This window comes from Thermobia domestica, chromosome 9, assembly GCF_964235325.1.
Source record: "Thermobia domestica chromosome 9, izTheDome1.hap1.1, whole genome shotgun sequence".
NCBI classification, from domain to species: Eukaryota; Metazoa; Arthropoda; class Insecta; order Zygentoma; family Lepismatidae; genus Thermobia; species Thermobia domestica.
In genome coordinates, this window is record NC_137462.1 from 43,416,264 (window position 1) to 43,439,717 (window position 23,454).

General features: G+C 35.7%; 2 protein-coding genes across 3 annotated transcripts in view; one reads left to right on the top strand and one right to left on the bottom strand.

Moving 5' to 3' along the window:
• Sur (Sulfonylurea receptor) overlaps positions 1 to 23,454 on the bottom strand; it is a 224,983-nt gene that overhangs the window by 87,716 nt on the left and 113,813 nt on the right. For both annotated transcript variants that reach the window (XM_081771021.1, XM_081771020.1), the window contains exon 2: positions 6,496 to 6,744. In XM_081771021.1, coding sequence (XP_081627147.1) covers positions 6,496 to 6,744 — 249 coding nt within the window. The remainder of the gene's footprint in view (positions 1 to 6,495; positions 6,745 to 23,454) is intronic.
• On the top strand, positions 13,083 to 18,635 carry LOC145694619 (uncharacterized). The gene is made up of 2 exons (XM_081771018.1): positions 13,083 to 14,304; positions 18,161 to 18,635. The coding sequence occupies exons 1-2, from the start codon at positions 13,316 to 13,318 to the stop codon at positions 18,561 to 18,563; spliced, it is 1,392 nt and encodes a 463-aa protein (XP_081627144.1). The 5' UTR covers positions 13,083 to 13,315; the 3' UTR covers positions 18,564 to 18,635.

Genomic DNA, 23,454 nt, shown 5'->3' on the forward strand with positions numbered 1-23,454 from the left:
TAAAGGAACAAAGTGTATCTCTGGCAGATTGCTCATCTCTGGTCTGAAAGTCCCTGATTTTATCTTAGGTTGCGAAGTTTGTGCGTCGACTACATGACGGGTTCTCAGAGTTTAAGCACCCATTACAGATTTTTAATGGATGCTCAGCAATTAACTGAATTTTTGCATTGTTGGGTTTGATTTTAGGTAAAGATGCACGGCAAATCGAGGATCGAGAGATGTAACATCAGGGAGGAATTCAGGGGGTAGCCCGGGGGGAATCTCCCCCTGAAGAAAATGGATTCTCCCCCGGAGAAACTCCTAAAATTTCAGTTACAAAATGTAGAAATTATTTCACCCAATTATTTGCTTTTCTTTCCGTGCACGTGCAGACGAAATCGGATCTCTCAATATACATATAAATGACGCAGACCCATTCTATATAAATATTAAACATGTAACATCTAACAAGTAAACCTTACGTTTGGGTGAATCGAGTTGCTGACTGAGACACATATGAGAAAGTAGTACTAAATGTGGTCAGTATTTCAGTGAAGTTGTAGGTGCGAAGCTCCAGGGGTTTAGGAGATACAGCTACCAGAACATCACATGGAAGTACAGAATAGTCTTCATACAGTTGGAGGTAAAAGCCCTGTAAGACCTCTTGTAACGACAAAAGGTGAATAACAAATATATGGGTACATATTAGGACTAAGGGGAAGTCATATAGCAAGGTGCACCTGACGGCGGCCATCTTGAAATCCGCCATTTTGAATTAAGGTTAAGTTTTTAAAATAGGAATAGGGTCATGTGATACATGATTTAAGTCGTAAATTTAATCAGAAGAACAATGGTGACGTTAATTTTGATTTACGCGCAATTGGTAAAAAGTTACAGGGAAATTAAACATTGTTGCAGCATATGTATTAGTCCTTTACCCCATCTTGTAAATTTTGTGTTAGTGATAATAATTAAATAAAAAGCAGGTGGATAAATATTAGGTCTATGGTAAGAGTTGCCTTGATGGCGTCCATGTTCAAATCAGCCATTTTGAATCAAAGAAAAGTTTTAAACAAAACGCATAACAGTGACACCTTATTAATAGCAAATTTTATCATAAATCCAACGGTATAACCATTTTTGCTTTATCATTACCCAGCACAAAAGTAAATGGGAATAGAGTAATGCAATAGATGACTTCGGGCTAGAAGTTAATCAGAAATACAATGGTGGCGTTACAATGTTAGTTGTTTGATGTTGTACTTGCAGGCCATTTCGTTGCTTTTCCTGTATCCTGTTCACATCTATTTCTCGCTCGCTCTTGTCCTGGATTTGAACAATGGAGGATTTGAACATGGCCGCCATCAAGGCAACTCTTACCATAGACCTAATATTTATCCACCTGCTTTTTATTTAATTATTATCACTAACACAAAATTTACAAGATGGGGTAAAGGACTAATACATATGCTGCAACAATGTTTAATTTCCCTGTAACTTTTTACCAATTGCGCGTAAATCAAAATTAACGTCACCATTGTTCTTCTGATTAAATTTGCGCCTTAAATCATGTATCACATGACCCTATTCCTATTTTAAAAACTTAACCTTAATTCAAAATGGCGGATTTCAAGATGGCCGCCGTCAGGTGTACCTTACTATATGACTTCCCCTTAGTCCTAATATGTACCCATATATTTGTTATTCACCTTTTGTCGTTACAAGAGGTCTTACAGGGCTTTTACCTCCAACTGTATGAAGACTATTCTGTACTTCCATGTGATGTTCTGGTAGCTGTATCTCCTAAACCCCTGGAGCTTCGCACCTACAACTTCACTGAAATACTGACCACATTTAGTACTACTTTCTCATATGTGTCTCAGTCAGCAACTCGATTCACCCAAACGTAAGGTTTACTTGTAAGATAGAATACCAAATAGTCAATAAAACCTGTATTTCTTAACGCTATGACTGAGTTTAGCAGAACATGAAATTGTCAACTGTTGAAGAAAGGTTTGTATTTAGTAGGTACTATACTCTCACCTTATATTATATATTAGTAGGTAGCACTAGCACATATTGAGATAGGAAAGGAAAGATAGGGAAGATCTTTCGATCATTCCATATGATCTCTGATGTCAGCAGACTTCAGTTCTTGCATTACTTGAAATAGAGCTCCTAAATCCCATTTCTCACATCGGAAGTAACAGACGTAAATGTGTTTTACGATTGTTAAAGTAAACATACCTTTCTTTAATTAAAAATAAGTCAGTTAAAGGGTGAGGTTCAGAGGGCGTCATTTAGAGGGATCAGAGAGGAACAGTTATCCCTCCTGGGTTAGAGATTTATATAAAATTTGTCAATATAATAGTAGTATATAAGTGAAAGATTGCTATTGAAGGTGACGAAGATTCTGCTCAGTGCCGGCCATGGAGGAGGAGCAAGCGGGGCGACGGCCCCGAGCGCCGAAGTAAGGGGCGCAAAATTCGGGAGGGAGAAAATAAAAAGAAGGAAAGAAAAAAAGAGAGGAATGAAACACATGTGCACATGTGGGCATGTGCATATATATAAAATGAAAGGAAAAAGTAATAAAAAGTGCTTAAAATCAAGGAAAAGCAGGGTTTACTTTTTAAAATTTTCTCACCTTTCGCGGCTGGTCTGTCTACCTCACTCATATGTACGGGGGTGCCGTCGTATACTCTCGCCCCAAGCGCTGATTTTCCACGACACGGTACTAATCCTGACTGAATTCACTGAAGATTTTGTAAACTAAACTATTGATGTGTAGATGCAGTGAAGAAACCAAGGCTAATATGCTTGATTTAGAATCAGAAGTGTGAGAAAGAATGATAACTTTTTTGTTAAGATATTCCTATGTATGTTTGTTTTAGGACAAAAAATATTTGAGTTAATTTAAATCTTTTTAAAAACTTCTACATTAGTAACAAACAGTAACTACTGAATATAGGAAATAATAACAAAAATAGCCACTGTAAATAGCAGTTAAAGTTTAGTGTAAAATATTTTGCCAATCTTTATTTAATGTTTTAGATAAAATTAAACTATTGTTCTTTTTTTAAAATTATATTCTTACATTGAATGTTTATCAGCAATTAGTCTTAATATTAGGTAAGATGTGCATGTTAAATATGCTGCTTTCTTGCAAAAATGCAGAAAAACAACCCTCCTCCCCGAGGAGTTCACATTCCCCCCCGGGTGAAAACGTCTGAATTCAACACTGTGTAACATTATACAATAATAGTAATAATCCATATTCACAAGCAAGAGTGATTTTATAGAATTACTTTGTAAAATAACTTGAGTTTAAGCCATTACTTAGCGATTTTTTAGAAGTAGAAAACGTTTATACTGTATAAATTGATTTTAAACTAACTAAGACATTTGAGTCATTTTCAATTTTCAGTTAAATTATTATCAAATGTTTTATTATTATTATTATTATTATTATTATTATTATTATTATTATTATTATTATTATTATTATTATTATTATTATTATTATTATTATTACGTCTTTGTTTTGACCAATATTGCCATAAGACATTTGAAGTGGAAAACAAAATCTCAATGATTTTTTTGTTCCTCAACAGTGGCGGATCTAACCCGAGGCTGGGGGCTAAGCCTCCCAGTTTTCTGAGTGACAAAAATAATTTAAACTATTATTTTCGTTCATGATAGGATCTATACCTATTATATCCTGGGTTCTGGCTCCCCCCTCCCAGTTTTTACCTTATAAATCCGCCTGTCCCTCAATACAAAGTGTTACAAATCATTTTATGTATTTCAGTAGTCTGGGTCCCTTCCAGTAGTCTATCACCCTTCTCAGGGGGAGCCTCTTATTTTGGGAACCACTGATCTATTGGTTGTTTAACGAGACGCTGTGAATTAATTGTAAGTACCGATGCGTACGAACTCATTAAATAAATTAAAAATCGGCGTCTATGATCGTAATAACAAACTTCCTCGATTTTCTTGTCTTTGACGTTTTCACCATATCCTTCTTTCATCATGTCTCATTTTCATTTATTGTCCATCTCCTTAGCTTCTAAGACACAAAGCAAAGCAGTTAATATATATATATATATATATATATATATATATATATATATATATATATATAAAATTTGACTCAAAATTGAAGTTGGGCCGCGGTGGCTTAGTGGTAGAGCGTTCACCTCTGGTGCATGGGATCCCGGGTTCAAACCCTGCTCCCGCCAAGTGAAGTTTGTGGTGGACAAACACCGTGTGCGTGGGTTTTCTCGGGGTTCTCCCACTTTCTTCATTCCACCATTTCATTCATTTCTCATAATCACCGTCTCCTTTAGCCTAACCGGCATAAGCGTGGGACGTAAAACTCAAAACATTTCATTTCATTTTCATTTTCAAAATTGAAGTTTAGTGTAGAAGCATATGTATAATGTGAAGTTTCGTAATTAACAACAAATATTGATAGATGTAGAACCGGTATTTCACTCGCTCTCGACATCTCAGTTTCACCTATAAAAATCAAATTATTGGCCGTAGTCTAATGAAATTTGTTTGAAACAGACTTACTCTCCAAATCTAAGGGGAAAACGTCTAAGTTGGCAACATTTCCAACAAATGGAAACAGATATCCATTCGTCCTTCCTATACATTTAAATTTAATAATGAACTCTAGTTTTGAAAAAGAATTAACTGTGACGTTCTTATTTGCTAACAAAATTCCACTCAGTTACCATTTCTTAGAATATTATTATGTTGCAAATAACGACAATCTATAAACTTTAAGGTGAACCAATTATGGGTTTCCTTTTCTTAGAGACATAGTGCATCATCTCAATCTCGTGATAGAGGCCGTTTCTTCACAGAACATAAACATGAACTGGTCGTAACTGTCTAAATATCTGCTGTTTCTACTCATTTTCCTCTTGCTCTCCTCGTTGGTCCAGTGGCTGGCGCGTGTACATTTGGTTCGATTCGCAGGCAGGATAATAATAATAATAATAATAATAATAATAATAATAATAATAATAATAATAATAATAATAATAATAATAATACAATTATTCTTATCCATAAATCATCCGTCTCTTTTAGTCCAGCATAATCGTGAGACGTTAAATTAAAATATATATCATTTGATTTTTTTCTCTTTAAACGCAATTAACAGCTTGGGCTGCTCAACGGAAAACTTTCTGGAGCATCAACACAAAGGAGACAGAACAGAAGCGCTAATAGACTGAAATAGTGTGACGTCACAACCTTTTCGTTGCCATGGTGATCGCCATTTTATTTTCTAAACAACAAATAGCCTAAATACCAAGAGTCTAAATGCAAAGTGAAAACAGAGATGAAATATTTCGGAATTGCAAACATTAGACTGAATGAAATATTTGTTTTTGTTTTTTATATTTCCAGTCAATGAAACTAAAAAAACAGAAATATAGAAAAAGACAAAGGGAAAACAAAAGTACTCATCTTGTTCATAATCAGATGTTAACCTTAAATAATTCTGGAAAATTTATGATTCATTATTATAATTTTCCTAACATTGCATACATGAAGAGGATTAATGATTAACAGTTGTTTAGAATATATGGATTGGATGTTTTATGTGAGATTGAATGTTTTCTTATTGTACTGTTTCTAAATGTTTAAGAGGAACATTGATAGGGAATATAAGAAAAGATTGACCTATATCCACTGATGGTCTGCACTGAAAAATCCCAATGGCTTGCTTTATTTCCCTTTCTTTTGTAATATTGTAGACATTAATATTGTGCACTTCCATTATCAAGAGTGTACATAAAAAAAACAAATATCCCAATAGAATTAACATTGTTCTAAAAGTGTTCTTTTTGTTTCTAAAAATCGTATATGTTTACTGTTTTTCTACTGCCGTCAATTTGTCAATCTGCACGTTAGGGAGTTTCTACTGTGTATAATTGCTTTTTAACGTGGATTACATGACAATGAAGTTTACATTAATTATTTGATTTCTATCTTATCAATTAGATATGTGGCGCTTTTAGAAATAAGTTTCTTAGATATTAAGTCTTTCTTTATGAATTTTCTTGATTTTATTCGTCGTTTCCTAAACGCATTTCCATATTCTAAATCTGTACCCTTTCCCACCAACATTATTTAGTCGTTAAAACATTTTATAATTTTATTTACATCCGTTGTCCTTGTTTCTACTAGACTTTAAAATACACCACTCGCTTCACGCGTTTGTATAGAAAAAAACATGGCGATCACCATGGTAATGGAAAGGAAATGACGACATCACTATTTCAGTCTCTGAACATTTCTCTATTGTAAAGTGGGTGTGGCACACCAGCTGCGATGAGCATTTTCGTTGGGTTTTCGGCCAACATTCTCATGAAACGATAAATTAAAATGTTCTCACCATACATCGACAAGAAGCGCCTGATCATTCATATTCCTTTGTGGACTATAATGGCAGCGAATTTACTTTCTATCTTCAATTACTTGGATAAAGTACGAACTCACCTGCTCTTCACAATATATTTTATAGAATTTATTGAATTGGTTTCCTGTTTTCTCTTCTTCCGGGAGCTTCCCCAGATCTTCCAGTTCCAAAGGATTTAAATAGCCGATCCATAGGAGATGGGTCAGCCAATAGAAAGTGGCTTTGGAGAAAAAATTGGCGGACGAATGTCGGTAGCCAATAATTGGTTGAGTTGGTACTTCTTGTTCCTTAATATCATACTGTTTAAACTTCGTCTTCCTTCCAAGAACCTGCAAAACAAAAGAAAAAAGTTAGGCAACTTCAAAATTATTTTTTTTAAATGGAATGTGAAATTGTACTCTACTGCAGCATTACAATACACTATCAATAGTCTAACATACACATTGCTTTAAAACTATGTGAAGCCTCATTTGAATGGGACAAAAATTCTAATAATTATTGGTCCACAACACTGATTAGGAGCGTTCACCTCCGGTGCTTGGGGTCCTTGGTTCGATTCCAGCTCGCGCCGTGTGGACTTTGTGGTGGACAAACATCGTGCTCGTGGGTTTTCTCGGGGTTCTCCCGTTTCCTCCCACTTTCTTTATTCCACCATTTCACTCATCTCTCATTATCACCGTCTCCTTTAGCCTAACCGGCATAAGCGTGGGACGTAAAACTTAAAGATTTCATTTTTTCATTTCAACACTTTGATTAGGATCTAAATAGACTATATAACCAATGGTGGATTAAGAATAGCATATTTCCGCCTGTACCTTCCACATAATTGATTTCCAGTGAGCTTCAAATAACTTTGATATGTAGAGAAATTATAAGTTTTGTGGTAACATACAGCATTACAGTGTATTTGGACATTGCAACGCCACTATATAATATAACTGTAACTTCTTTCACAAACCTTAAGAATAAATGGATGATACACAAGGAATAGGACAATACACAAATATATGACGATCTATGCTTTTCTTACCTAACAGCCATGTTGCTTGCATCCGTAAATATAACTCTTGAAAGCACATACCTTTTAGTTTCATATAGGGCCTGTTGCTTTTATAAATGATCAACTTGTAAGAAATATTTTATTTTAGCAATAACTGACCTGCTCGGGAGACAGACAATGGCAAGCCCCATTTTCTAATTTTGTTAACGGAGTAATAATAGCTCCCGTCAAGTTATTAGGGTGTCCAAAAGTCACTCTGTAATTATCCCGCAAAAAGCCCGGAACTATCCCATAAGGATCCCACAGGAAATTCCCTTTTGGGACATAATCGGACCTCTAGATTTCTACAGGACATCCATTGTTAGAACAGGGACGCCCACTATCCCAGGATTGACGTCCAAAGGATATCTTTGTTACGTGCGACACTTTCCGGAGAACAATTTAATTCCACTCGCTAAGGTTCGCTTCGATCCATTAATATCATGATGGATCATACAAAGAGGATAGTACTAATTCGTGAGACTAAAATTGCCCACAAGACAAGAAGGACATAATTTTCATGACATTATACAAAACAAGACAGAGCTCTTTCAACAGAAACAGATACAGACTACTTTCCGAGACGACAAATCACTTTCATGATACCATTTTGAAACGAAGCAGCCTCAACTATTGTCTACGCAACTCTGCATGGAACACAAATTCATATGTGTTCGAGTCCCGGTCGCACCATGTGATCCCGTACGATAGTTAAATACTATTTTGGAATGTAGAATGAAATTCCTCTTTAGGATTCTTTTTCATTTCACTAATTACATAAATGTTACAAGGACAAAAACTATGGTGATTTGAACGAAGCGATCGGTATCAAATATAGAACTAGAAGAGGAGAAAATAGAGCAGGTTGACTAGTTTTCGATATCTGGGTAGTATTATTTGTGATTATATGAAGTGCGAACGCGAAATAAAAGCAAGCATAGGAATGGCGAAAGAAATCCTTAGGAGGAAGCAAAGACTATTTTATGGGACCTTTAATAAAAAAGTTGAAGACTCATAAAATACTTCGTGTGGAGTATTATATTGTATACAGACCCGTATTTATATATTGTGCGCCCCTGTGCTCTAAATACTTTGCCGCCCTCCGAAAACGACCTATATTAGAGTTGAATTCACAGTTTTTGGGGTCGCTGAGATGAATAGTGACAGTTTTAATCCAATTCAACTTTAAGGTCTTACTTCACTCCTCAGGGAGGGGGTGAGATTTTAAAAGTAATCGAAAACGACATATATTCGTGTTGAATTCATAGTTTTCGAGGTCGCTGAGTTTAACGTTATCAGTTTTCATTATGTTCAAGTTCATCCTCACCCTTTGGGATGGGGCTGGGAGAGGATGGCTTTTTAAAAATAATCAGATAAGCTAGCTAATTAGTAGCTACTGTACTTAGAGCGAATTAAACACATTAATATGTTTTCTCGCGCTTGCGTGGGACTTTGCTGGTTGTTAATTTTAAAAATTACTTTATTGTGAACCTTAAAACGAAAAATAAAGAAATCTAAAATTTTTGCCGCCCTGTGCTCGAGCACAGAATAGCACTTACCTAAATACGGGCCTGATTGTGTAGGGCAGAAACATGGGCATTACGCAAAAATGATGAAAAACGACTGGAAGTTTTCGAAATGTGGGTGTGGAGAAGAATGGAGAGATTTAGCTGGGTCGAGTGGAAAACGAATGAAAGGGTCTTAGAAATAGTGGGGGAGAAAAGAACAGTTTTACATATTATTGAGAAGAGGAAGAGAAACTGGTTGGGACATTAGCTAAGAAGGAACTGTATCGTGAGGGATGTGCTAGAGGGTATGGTGGCAGGAAAGAGAGGGAGGGGGCGAAGGAGATTACAATTGATAGACGATATTAACACAGAAAAGTCTTACGTGAAGACGAAGAGGTTAGCTGAAGACCATGGAGCATGGAAGCTTCTCAGTTGAGGCAAGTAACCTGCCAACCATGGCAGAATTCCTATGATGATGGTGAATTATTATTATTATTATGGTCAAATATCGTTCGTTAGCTTCTTTAGCTTACAAAGCATAGCTATGCACTAAATGATACCAGAATACTCAGTATCACAAACCATTAGAGAAAAGAGGGCGTAACGTGAAACTAAATATTTTATTTTTACTGATGGTATCCTATATACAAACGAAGTACGGATTTCCTCCGCATAGAAACAACGTCCTTTTTCATTTACAACTCATTCTAACAGATAAACTATTATATTGGATCGTTGGAAGCTTTTGCTTTCAAGAAATGTAGAAGGAATAGTACATCCGTCATCGCAATACCACATGTGGATGCGAGAACCAGACGCATGAGAAGGCGGCTCTACTCGAGTGACATGATATGCAATTTGTGAATATTTTTTCCTCCCATAGTTTATCAAAAGTTCGCGTTGTTTATAATAGTCAATCATTTTCATGTTTGCTTAGTTCCATCTACTACCATGTTCTCACTCTCGTTTTTCTGCACTCCTTCCTGCGACTTTTTTCTTTTTAAAACCTGTTTTAAGAACGTCTTTCAAGGAGGAATGAAACCCAGCAGTGGCGGCTTTTGAGGAAAAAGTCTTACAATAAAGATTTGTTTTATCGCTTCAAACTAAGGGAAGAAAAGTTATCTAATGTACTAATTCTTTCATATAAGAATTAGAACATTAAGTAAATGTTCTACCGTTAGTTTGAAGCGATAAAAGTTTATTCTCACTAGTGTAATTTCCCACGAGAGCCGCCTCTGACGAAACCATTGAACTTCGTTATTTTCTGCTAAAAGTCTGTTCACTTTTTAAAGTACCAATGTTCATAGATAGTATAGGAATTTCTCCAGAATCTTTTAAATAATAAAAGAAACATTATTATGTATTGTATCCATATCTTTTATTATTGTTAATAATTACTCAATTACTTAATTATTCAAGTTGATATAAATTTGTAGCTACATAGTTTGGGGAGAAAGTGAGTTTGAAATTGAATTAAATAATGCATGACGCACAAAGTATTGTATTGAAATTACGTGACGTGTTAAATATCTATTTTAATTGATACATAGATTATAGAGGTTTAACCAGGACGTCAATAGCAAAGTTATATGTATATCTCATAAATCATAACATAGTATAAGGCAATAGTGGAAACATTTACACAGCTAAAAGCTGTCTAGTCAATATCAAACCCAAACTATTAAAACCCTATCTGAAATTAGAAAATAATTAATCAACATTAACATATCAAAATCATACACACACACACACACACACACACACAAATGTCGACTGAAAACAGGGAATTCATGTTAGAATTCAATCCAAAATCTTTGCGAATCCTGTCGAAGAAGTCTAAGGTTAAAATATTTAAGACAATTGTCCCTTGAACTGTATGGTTACGAAACATGTTCGCTTACTTTTAGAGAAGAAAGCAGACTGAAAATATTTTAAAATAAAAATTTTAAGACAACATTTGGGCCTACGAGGGACGGGCATGGCGGAAACTTCATAATTTATACGATTTACCTAACCATTGTTAGGGTCATTAAGTCTAGGCGGTTCAGGTAAGCAAGTCGCGTAGCCAGTAAACTTTTAAACCCAATTGGAAAAAGACCATTAGGAAGAGCTAGGCTCAAATGGAAGGACAATATTAAAGGACAAAGTAGAAACTGGATCCAGTTGGCTAAGGACCGAAACTGGAGAGTTTTCGTGAATGCGGCACTGAACTCCTGGGTCTATAGGCAATAGAGTTAGTTAAGAATGTATTCAAACACACAACAGAACTCAGTGAACGTTGATTGTAGTGCGTGTTGAAAACACCACCTTTAAGTTTTTTTTCTATACATACCTGGGAGGCGTAGTATTCTCATAGAATAAATTCCTTTCACTTATATCACTAGGTTTAGTTATAACTGTTTTTCAATATAGTCAGAGGCGGCTCTATAATATAGTCACAAAGTTACGTGCCTTCCCAATATATATACAATATTAAATATGGATATTTATTCCTGTACACGAATGAAGAACGACTGAGCAAAAAAAAAAAAAAAAGAAAAGAAAAGAAAGAAATATCGAGTCTGCATCTCTGTTTGATGCCTATGAGGGATTTGGCCAGTCAGTGTAAGTTATGATACATGATTTACCCTCTGTTCACGTGTCTGGCTTGACTCTTTCTAGCGTTCGCTTGCTAAGCTACAGATAAATGTGTTACACTTATAATTCAAATAAGTAATTGTAAAAAAACAATAATTAAAAAAATGGTACGACATTATAAAGAACAAACTGTGCTTTCAATTGTAATCCGTTGTCGCGAAAGACCAGGGTCCTATTCCCAGTGGAAGGTTATATAGTTTGGATCCCACGTTAAGCTGTAAGTTCACGTCTCATATAGCCTCGCTGCTGAAAGGGACGCTAAACTCTACTAATATGATCAATTGTAATTCGAACTACTGATCGAGTTTTTATGACGGGCGTTGTAATATATCTTATTATGAAGTTTATCAACTGGAATTATATACATTAGTTTTCCTATCATTAAGGTAAATAAATTAATGAACTATCGATAAATGTTCACGTTTGTTGAAAATAGCCACTTTAAGGAATCAATCAATATTCGGAAGATTTGTAGATCTGAGTGGAATATGAAAATGGAAATTTTTCTATGAAATAAAAAAAAGTAGTCAAAGAAAGTTGCAGATTTATTGTACGAATTCACGTACTTGTAAAATTTAGAGGACAAATCTCTAATAATATTTTAATAGATCAGTATGTAAACAATCCAAATTCTGTGAGATGCGTATCTACGTAGAAATACATTAATGAAGATCTAACCTGTTAAGCAGGTTTCTTCCATGAGAAAGCCATTAATCACAGTGAAGTGAAGTATCTGAAGTCAGTGTGCTGACTCAGGGCACGCAACCATAAAAGTGAAAGTTACAAGATCCACAATTTGTGAAATTTACGTTAGTACCGTATATAATGTGTCAATGTTCTTGTGAAACACAAATGTGCAAGAAATAAAAAGATATAGCGATATTACCTATACTGTCCTAGTCCTTAGTAACGCACAGATACATAATCCAATATGTAAGATAAGTGTTTTTGTATGCCATATACAGTGGTTTGCGCTATCCTCATCTACATATATGCCCCCCGTCGCTGACCCGCTTGTTCCCTACGGACGCATCCCCGCATATTAACGCGGGGGCCCCTTGCTGTGCTCCTATCCTGACTCGGTTATATAGCATTCGTGCTTTTTAGCTGTACCCTAACACAAGTTAGTTAGTGTTTTTTGCACAATAGTTCTTATCGTGTGCGTACACTGAATCTCTCCTAAAGTGAATCTGCACAGAAGAATGCAAGTCTACACCCCAAAAATTGTTTAAGATAGAGAGAGTCGATTTACTGAATATATATATATGCAATGACTCTACGTATGGATCCGTACAATAAATCTGCACTCAAAGACGAGTATAGAAATAATAATTAGGGAATATCATTTAATAGTTAACTCTACATGTTTGTTCTATGTGACGAAACGAAAATAGCATTTTTTTAAATGTGCTTTTTAAAGATCCAGTATAAATGTGTTAGCAACATTGATTGCTCCCTTAAAATAATGAATGTCAATGTGACAACTTGAGTATTTAGATTATTAGATCCTACATATTTATTTGTTGCGTAAGTATTTGTATTGTAATCGTTTTCACATTTTCTTACTCAATTGACGTAATAATACTATTCAAATAAAATGAAACATTATGTTTATGGAAACATACAATAAACAGTGTTACTATTACAAATTTCTAATCTTATCAGTCAAGTTGAACTTTATATCAACAGGAACATAAATACTTGAAACATTTTAAAATGGACAACGTGCACGAAATGTCATCTCATATGCTGGAGAATGTGTTTGACTATTTCATTGCTAAACTGCTTTGTCGTGTGGTGTACTATAAAGTGGCTAAAATGTTTGCTGATATACTTCCACTGAATAAGCACAGAAGTATTGAAAGAAATGTTTCTGTAGAAGATTTATCAACTCGGCTTCTCGAAAAAGTGTTTTCTTATCTTTCGTTCAAAGAAGTGGGGCAAATGCGCCTGGTTTGTCGATCTTTCAAACGAGCTGCATGTAATGTACTCAACCGAGGTTTTTTCAATATTTCGCTAAAAGTTGAACGTGAACTGACAGTTTTGAGAAATAATTTTTCTCCAGAATTCAATCTAAATATTAGTGACAAATTAAATCTTTTCCAGTATTACACTATGATCAAAATATCTCATCATCAGCTTGGGCTTCTACGGGCCATTTGTTGGAATTACATAGAAAAGGTTGGTTGTTGTTTCTTTGCAGGCTCATTATTGGACCATTTTTACGAAATTTTTTCTATAGTACAACAAAGAATTCACGTGCCATATCATATTGAACATTATCTTATGCACAAACTAGTTCATCCGACCCAAATGTTCTTGAACGTATTCCGTGAAGTTATTGGACATATCTCAATCTTCAAAAATCCATCTGATGTAATTAACATCTTAGACTCATGTGAGACTTGTAACTGCATGTTGACAATATGGATTAATGAAGACAAATGTCACGTGTTTGGGAAGTATGAGCTTCTAGATGTGAGTCCAACTCTATTGACACCAGATACTGTTAAGAATTTTCATCAATATATTGTGGACAATGTGCAGTGGAACAACACGGTTTTTCTTCTGCAGGATATGCATTATGCTGAAGATCTGTATTTACAAGGCGAAAATCTTGATGAATTTCTCGAAATAAAGCTGAAGGAAGCAGAAGAAGAAATCACAGTTAGTATTAATGAGGATATAATCCTTTGTAATACCAGGTACGCAAGTATTTTTTCCTAATTCTGGTATGTTTCACAGGATGGATCCACACATTAATGGTATAGAATGTAGGATATGTTAGGAGGACTGTAGATTAGGTCATCTCAGAGTACGATACATGGACTCCTTCTGTGAAACTTAATCCTTAATTCAATAAAATGAAACAAATATTACTTCTAGTTGATAAACCAGTGACATATTAGTGCTCAGTTCTTTATAGATTCCATGACATATTATGGCCTTCCTGCCGCCCAGGTACGTCAAAGATAACAAGACTTAGGTTAGGTTATATTAGGTTTCAGGCATTTATTCCGAAGTTGGGCGTCTTGCTCGTTATCAACGTATTGCTTCACAAATGTTAAAACTGCTAGTTCATTGCCCTTGCACATTCGCCATGTTGATAACATAAATGCTCGTTTCTTTCCCACAATGCAACTGTTCGGTTACCTTGCGCCAAGTAGTTCCCTCCGCTCGCCGTATAGTCCCATGTTTATAACCGCTTATATATAACAAATAAACAGATTTTTCGAGACTCTTATATATTATCAAGCACACAAAGGATCAAATTATCCATATCTTTCCTGTAAATTTTAAAAATTTTGCTGGAAACGGACGCCCAACTTTGGAATTTAACCCAGGTTTCATATTTCTTGACCTACTCTCCAGCACTTAACCCCAACCAGTTTCCAGCTAATGCAAAAAGCATCTCAATTTAAGTCATTTGTCAAAACATTTTAAGAATACAAGTATAAAATCATGTGCTCTTGAAATGAACCCTAACCAACGATTAGAATTGCTTTTCCTACAATTCATTTATTGGTTTATGTAACTGTATTAGCAGTAATTTAGGTGATTGGGTGATAATTTAGCTGATACTCTTGGTTACTTTGCTTTTTTGATATGAATTATCGTTATAACTAATCTGTTTAGGGCTTTAGCGTCCCAATTAATAATTCCTAGTCTTACAAGTACCGGGAGTATTTGTTATTACGATACTATTTTGAAAATTTTCCAGCCTAGCCTGAAAGAAATACAGATCTAGATTAGTGCGATTGAAGTATGCGATAAATTGACTTTCGTATGTACTTCAGTTGCAGTTTGAAGACCATAGACCAAATACTCTTTCTTTTGTTGGAGATTCAGTGAATGAAAAAGCACAAAATATGGAATTCACGAACATGAGAAGAGGTCAGTGATCAAAAATCTTTGCTATTAACGGCATGAATGCTAAGGAGTTTAACGATAAATTATATAATAACACAGATTAACAAAGCCCTTCACATACCCTAATCGAGGAGTAAGTTGCTGACTTCAGGAGAGGGAGAACATCGACCAAAAACGAGGCGCGTTCAGGACGACCCAGAACTTCAGGAACTGTCGACAAAATTGATTCCGTGCACGAAGCGATGCTCTCAGATAGACGAATTGGCATGAAGGTGGTTACAGAGATGCTTCTAGAAGAGATATCTGTGGAGTGTGTTCACCACCTTGTTGAACATCGATCAGAAACGACATCGTTTGCTTGCTTTACACGCAATTTTAGGCCATTTTTAACGTTATTCCTCCGATTTTTTAAAGCTAATTGGTGATTGTCGATGAAATGGCTCTAAATAATCCACAAGCAAAAATGAATTCAGTGACGACGCAAGAGTTCGCCAATGTTCTATATTTTGTTGTACCATCATGCATTCAACTTGCAACAATAAAAAGAGTTTACACGACGATATCCAAATTGCAACTGAAGTACATACTCCAATTACATTATTTTATCCCATAATTATACTAATCTATTCGCTTTTTCCATGTTAGGCCGGAAACTTAGACAAGAAACATGTCATGTAGTCAGACTGTGAACCTTATTTAAAACTACGGGTTGTGTTTATGTGTACTGGACACCAAAAGAAGTGTATGATCCGCAGTGTTTCCGTCCAACCGTAAAATACAGAGGTGGTTCTGTTAATGCTGTGGATTCCAATATCGTGGTTTTCAGTGGGTTCTGTGCTGGCGCTTACGGATCGCGTCAGTGCGAGTAATTATGTTGCCATTTTAAGGAGCCATGTACCTGTTATGGCTTAGATGTTGTTCCTGGACAATGTGCCATATTCCAGATGATAATAGCTCATTCACATAGTTGGCGCTGTTGAGGCGTTGCTTGAGGAACATCGACATGAACTTGGACATCTCTTCTGGCCTATGTAATCTCCGGACGCTTGGGGTTCGTTCTGAAGAGACGAATATGGCGCAGATTCCCGCCTGCATTCTCCAAGTGGAACTGAATAAGTATTGCAAGTGAAATGCTGTGATGTTCCTCGTGCTACCATTCACGACCTCTATGACTACATTCCACAACATTAGAGTTATTATGAGTGCGAAAGGTGGTCTGACATATTAACCTGGTAAGTTGCACTTTTTCGGATGTTTCCGTTAAGCTAACCAGGATAGGCATATATCGGACAGATGGGGGCCAGCAATTATTATCAAAAATTGTTACTTCTTGGTAAATTTTCAGTACATTTTTTTAAAAACTAAGGTTACTTTTGGTTAGGTTACATTAGGATATGTCAGGTTAGGTTAGGTTCAGAATTGAAATATCGCACCCAATACAGGATCCCTCCATACTTCAAAACGGTCGAATTTCAATTTGTGTATTCCTATACCCTTACATATTATTCCGCGAAGAGCAAATAGTCTATCACATATTTCCCACCCGCCGATTGCACTACGATTTCGATATCACTACGATCACACATTGCTCACACTTCAATTACTTTTTCGTTACATGGAATGATTTCTCCCGTACACATTCCTTTTTTTTTAAACTAATTTTGGCCCCCATCTGTCCAACATAACCCCCAGGATACTTAGATCAATATTTTAACATTGTGAATATTGTTCTAAGAACAAAATATAATAAAAGCCCTCCCTACTTATCTAGAGGCTTACGTTCACGAGACTCCGGTTTCAATTCCTGGTGGGAGAGTATTGAAATTTCAATGCATTGTTACTTCGGGTTGTTCTTAAACTGTAGATTCACGTCTCATATAGCCTCGGTGCTGAGAGGGACATTAAACTGCAATCCAACCAATATATGACAAACTCAAGCTAGTCTTTCAACTAACCAACCAACGGAAATATGAAAAACTCCAACTAATCTTACGTTCTAAGCAGGGATGCTTCCGAAGTTGAACCTTGAATCTGGGGATAACCTATACATTTCCTGAAAGGATTCGTCGAGCAAGTTCCAAAACAGGTTACAATTCTTTGCCCGGAAGTGACTCTACCCCTTCGGGGGTGGAAATATATAAAACAGCTTGACCTAAAGTATATGTCATATATATCAAAATCCTCTGCATGACTAGGAGATTAAGAACATAATATGTAATTATATCCTATATCCAGGTAATACAACCAAAACAAATTGATTATTTCACTATAAATATCCTATATTACTACAGACCTACAAAGCTGAGAAAAGAATATCCATAGTATCCAGCCAACAGCAAGATATTTGGTATCAAAACTACTGTGACCCATTGTATGGCTAGTAGGGATGCGCACGAGACGAGTTGAGACAGAATTTTCCTGACAAAATTCGAGTCGAGACACAACTCTTCCAATAGAGAAGAATACGTTTTTCGAGTCGAGACATCACTTTTACAGCACATTTTCGAGACGAGATAGCCTCAAATCTTGTCTCGTGCGCATCCCTAATGGCTAGAGGTGACATTCAGTGTATTTCAATTTCTATATTTTCCTCGATTTCTCCTATATATGTTGTCAGATCCATAGGTTCATCATATCTTCGTCAACTGCTCATGTACGTAGACGAGTTGTTTGGTTTATTTTTGATTTCAGGAACATTGCACCTATGGACACAAGAGTAGGCATTTGGTGTAACGTGGACTTCTTTTGTGACAAAAATGATCTTCCCCTGGGATTGAGTGAAACATCTTCACAATATAAACAACTGAGGCCCAGAGCACTAATACTTACGGGGCCCTTAGATGAAAGTAAATTGTCTGCCGTTGCGTGGCACGATAAAGAAGCGAGCAGCTACGATTCTCTCTCTATCCAGTTGACCGCAAGGAGTCCGCTGATCGAGAACGGACTCAAAGAATTGGTACTTGATGCGCAAATAACACCAGAAGTAGCGACTGTCCGAACACGATACGACGTGCTGCATGTACCTAGCCGGAAATGGGGAAAAGAAATAGACAATGAAATTAAGCAGGCAAAACAGAAAGAAGAGATAAGATAAAATATTCTCTTCAACTTATCTATTTGATTTTATTGTATAAACTCAATGAATAAAAATAACATGCTAACTGACCGTAACGTGCAATCATTTTGTTTGCTCAAGTTCATGACACTGGAAGATGACGTATTGTCATGAAGTCGAAAAATCGTAGTCAGTACACTAATAGCTGTTAGAGAATTACTAAAGCCTGTGACAAACATCTTGGCATTTCAGCTAAACGAATAAAACGCAAGCTCTGGCGTGGCGTTGCCAAGTGGTGAAGGGTGTGCCTATGGCTAAGCAGACAAACTACAGCGCGATCAGGTGACAGGGGATAGACGTGGATGTGTACAAAATAAATGTGGCAATACTGCTGGCCTCGCATTTGCTAGCACCATTTAAAGGGAATTTGGTGCGCCGCCTTCAAATGCCAAGATATTTGTCACGCCGTTTAGCTTTGTGTAAATTTGTATATCCAATGCTTTGTATGGCATCAAAAAAAAAAAAAAAAAAAAAGGCAAGATATATATACATATGATGCGTTCAGTGAATAACGGAACGGAGTCCAATTTTTGGTCATTCTTGACATACTTTTTTCTTTCAGATCCCTATCTGAAGCTCGTTTCAGGGAGATTTGTGTTCAGATACTGTAAATAACTTATAATGTTAAAAAGAAAAAAGAAAGTTAACATTTCCATGTGTTTAAGTGTACCATACAAACTGTGTCTGGTTCTCACATATTTGGTAACTGGACCTGATTTCCTTGTGCTCTGTACGCCCCATATAGCCAACAGAAGTGGTTAGATACGTATAACCGTGTTTTTCAGCGCTGATGTGCCATTTCCCCAGTGCCGCATTTAGGAGCTCTAGGCACTTTTGCTGTCGGCACACCCTATAATTACATGTTTCACCATCCCTTCATCCCTAACTTAAAAATAAAACTTATATACCTAAATAACATAAATAATGAGTCTTAATTGTTGTTAAATATTGTTACATATATCCATCATTGCACTGAGCAGACACACAAATACAGGAACACTAATTGAAATACAAAATAATAAGCTACATAATGTAGATAAGTAGGAAAAACAGGATATTTTGGATATACACAGAAAAAAAACTGATAACAATAATAGATATTTAGTGTACTGCTTAGGATAGTGAATTTGAAAATATACAGGGTATTCTCCTATATACACAGAAAATACACGAAATAATAACAGGCCGAAAAACGAAACAATAACAAGCCGAAAAACGAAAGAATAACAGGAAATATAGGAAACAATAATGTCAAAATACATATGGTGATCTCTACAATTGCATTTAATGCTTCATTTTATATTAATATTTTATAACAATTTTATTAGTGAATTAACAATTTATTACAGTTAAATACTAGTCACTAGATGCTAGAGCTACAACTACATAACAAAAAATACCAAATGTGAAATACGTTCTGAATTATTTTCAGATTTCTAAGCTACCATCTTCTATATATATAAAAGAGAACGCACAAAATCCTTTGTCCGCTCATCACGCTAATACGGCTGAACCGATTTCTTTCATTTTTGGGGGGTTGTTAGGATTTGGACCCTAGATGGTTTTTATCATATCACTTTAATTTTCAATTACCAGTGTCTTGAGATAATTGACCAATCAGGTGTCAATACGTACAAAAAATCCTTTGTTCGCTCATCACGCTAATACGGCTGAACCGATTTCTTTCATTTTTGGGGGGTTGTTAGGATGTGGACCCTAGATGGTTTTTATCATATCACTTTAATTTTCAATTAGCAGTGTCTTGAGATAATTGACCATTCAGGTGTCCATACGTACAAATCCTTTGTTATTAGTTCATCATAGGTATAAAAATAAACGTATTTATATGCAACCCGCATGACCCTGTGACTCGGCGGGTTAACATAACTGACAGGCGCTATAAATCACTTGAAAGCGAAAAAGTAAAAATTATCTAAGTAACAAAGTTTATTGCGTTCCGGGATGACCGCAGCGAAGCGGGGCGGGTTGGGGTGACCGCAGCGAAGCGGGGCGGGTTAACATAAATGACAGGCGATATAATGTTAACATTTACTGCAATCTACTATGGTTTTTATCATATCACTTGAAAGCGAAAAAGTAAAAATTATCTAATTAACAAGGTTTATTGCGTTCCGGGGTGACCCCAGCGAAGCGGGGTGAACGCTGCTAGTTAAACATATTAGGATAGTAAAAGAGGATTGTTTATGAAATACTATATTTGCTCTTGATTTTTTTTAACTTTTTCTAAGAAAACAATGTTAAAATATTTAATTTTTAAATATTGCGCTCTTCAAAAATTTTGCGCTCAAGGCACGGACCTAGTTGGCCTAATAGGAAATACGGCACAGTATTTCCCAGAGATATGTTTCCGTTCCTAAAAACCCAGAGCATACTAACGTATACTGTCTCATTTCAAAAACTGCATAAAAGACTGGAAGTTCTTTTGCGTTTCTCTCTGAGCTCTGTTGGGGCCAAACTGAAGTCCAGATAATTTGATTTATTCTCAATCGTAGAATTGTATCAATCCAAAAAGTTGGAGATAATTGAAACGGCGGCCTTCTTACTCTTCAGACCTCGAACCTTGCATTTTATTTCACAAGTAGTATGTACGTGACTATTAGAAGTACTTATGCCACTGTCAGGATTGGAAAAGAAGAAAACAATAAACATAATCTGTTAATTAACAGAATATTCTCAATTATACACTAGTAGAATGAACAAGTGAGTTTCGTTTCGCAGTGTAAAACTACGGTAGACTTCCAAAATATAGGAATTCAGTACTCAAACTTCAAGTAGTACATCCATAACTATTGGTTGCAATAGATTAATAAGATCAAAGATAGAACCTGTTCCTTGGACCTGGATCCATATCAAAAAGCCATTATTCGCTATGCCTTATTGATTTGTTCTATGGTGATAAAGTTTGAAACCGGAAATCGGTAATTTGAATTAATTCTGGATTGAATAGATGGCTAAGGGAGGAGATAGAAACTACTCCTGGGAAGTTGAATCGATTACAAAAAAAAAAAAAAAAAAAAAAAAACGCATCTCGATGTCGATTACAGTTTTCGCTCAACGGAAATCAGTATTGAAACCGGAAGTAGTAAATTTCAATCACTTCCGGTTTAGGTAGAGTGTTGCAGGTTGCAATTGTATGTTTTCTTGGCACGCTGAATGGTTTGCAGAAAACCGCTTGCCGCTTCTATTACCATTTTCGTTCTATGGCGATAAGTGTTGAACCCGGAAATGGATAATTTGAACCATTTTCGATTTGAATAGAGGGTTAATAAAGAAGATTGAACCTATTGTTGGAACGCTGAATCGATTGCAAAAAAAAAAAAAAAAAAAAAAAAACGCATCTCGATATCTCTTACCGTTTTTGCGATATGGAAATCTATATTAAAACCGAAAGTAATATCAAATCTGAACCACTTCCAGTTTTGGTAGAGTGTTGAAGGTTGTGACCATAGATATACTCTCTTGAGACATTGAATCAATTGCAGAATACCGCTTCCGCTATCTGTTATAATTTTTGCTCCATGGCGATAAGTGTCAAAACTGCAAATGGCTAATGTGAACCACTTGCAGTTTTAATAAAGAGTTAATGAAGGAGATAGAACTTATTCTTGGGACGCTGAATCGATTGCAAAAAAAATTGCATCTCGATATCTGTTACCGTTTTTGCTCTGATACCTGTCGATACACGGACGGACAAAGCCGTTTTATAAGACTTACGACACTTATGCATAGCACAGATTGGGAGTACTTTTTAGCAAGGATCTTATAAAATAGATGATCTGCCCATATGTATCTTCATCCTATTCAATGAATGAAGCCAAAAAACAACCGAACACCGGAAGTCTGATTGGCTATTCTCATTTTCGCCATCGTCTGGTTGGCTACTTTCGTTTCCGCCATGATTGTTGGCTCAAAACATTGCGATCCTATTGGGCGGAGTGGGCAGAGTAGGGGTGGCGAAACTATGACGTATGTCTTCAAGATTTTGTTGTAAGGGCAGATCCTCTATTTTATAAGATCCTTGCTTTTTAGCGCCACAAAAAGTTTTTCTCGGTTTCCTCGAAAACTACACATGAGAATGTACCCTCAAGTATTCCATTTTGTTCAACTTGATCTGACCTATCAACTGATATATGGTTCATCTTTGGACAATATTTTATAAACTTTAAGAGTTCATGAACATTTCGGGCTATATCTCATTAATTGTATTGCTGTATATACTGTACTGTCCACTTGCTAGCGTCGTAATGAAGAACTTAATAACGATGTATTTCACGATTAGTTTCACGTCAGTAAGTGGTATGGTTCTAGCACATGGGTTTATGCCTCATTATTGGACAATTTTCTTTTCTGATAATAATAATAATAATAATAATAATAATAATAATAATAATAATAATAATAATAATAATAATAATAATAATAATAATAATAATAATAATAATGTAGCTTTTGCTACTTTTAAAGATAAAATTTGTTTTTAAGCTGCAACTTTTAGAAGCGCCAAACTCAATGCTGCGACGAGAACGCTGTATGAAACAATAAAGGTACAACTTTAACGAATTGTTGCAGAAAATTAGTAATTTCTAGGCTAATAAACAATTTGTATGTAGGTTTAGATGTATTTTTTTTTTTTATATATTCTGGGGAACCTTTTGGTATTCGTTCAAAATCCAATAAAAATACCTGTTCATAATTTGGTATCATCTGAATTCATAAACCTTTTAAATTACTTCCACAGATCAAAAAATGCGAAACTAATAATTACCCCCGTAATTTGCTCATATATGCCTTATGCACTATTATAACCATAAGAATTTATGTTAATATAAATAATTTACCTGGCATATCT

What these genes read in the sequence shown, in the direction of transcription:
- LOC145694619 (XM_081771018.1), top strand. Translation starts at nt 13,316, where the DNA reads ATGGACAACGTGCACGAAATGTCATCTCATATGCTGGAGAATGTGTTT. An exon ending in ATAATCCTTTGTAATACCAG is followed by an intron (nt 14,305 to 18,160) that starts GTACGCAAGTAT and finishes TTTTGATTTCAG; the next exon opens with GAACATTGCACCTATGGACA.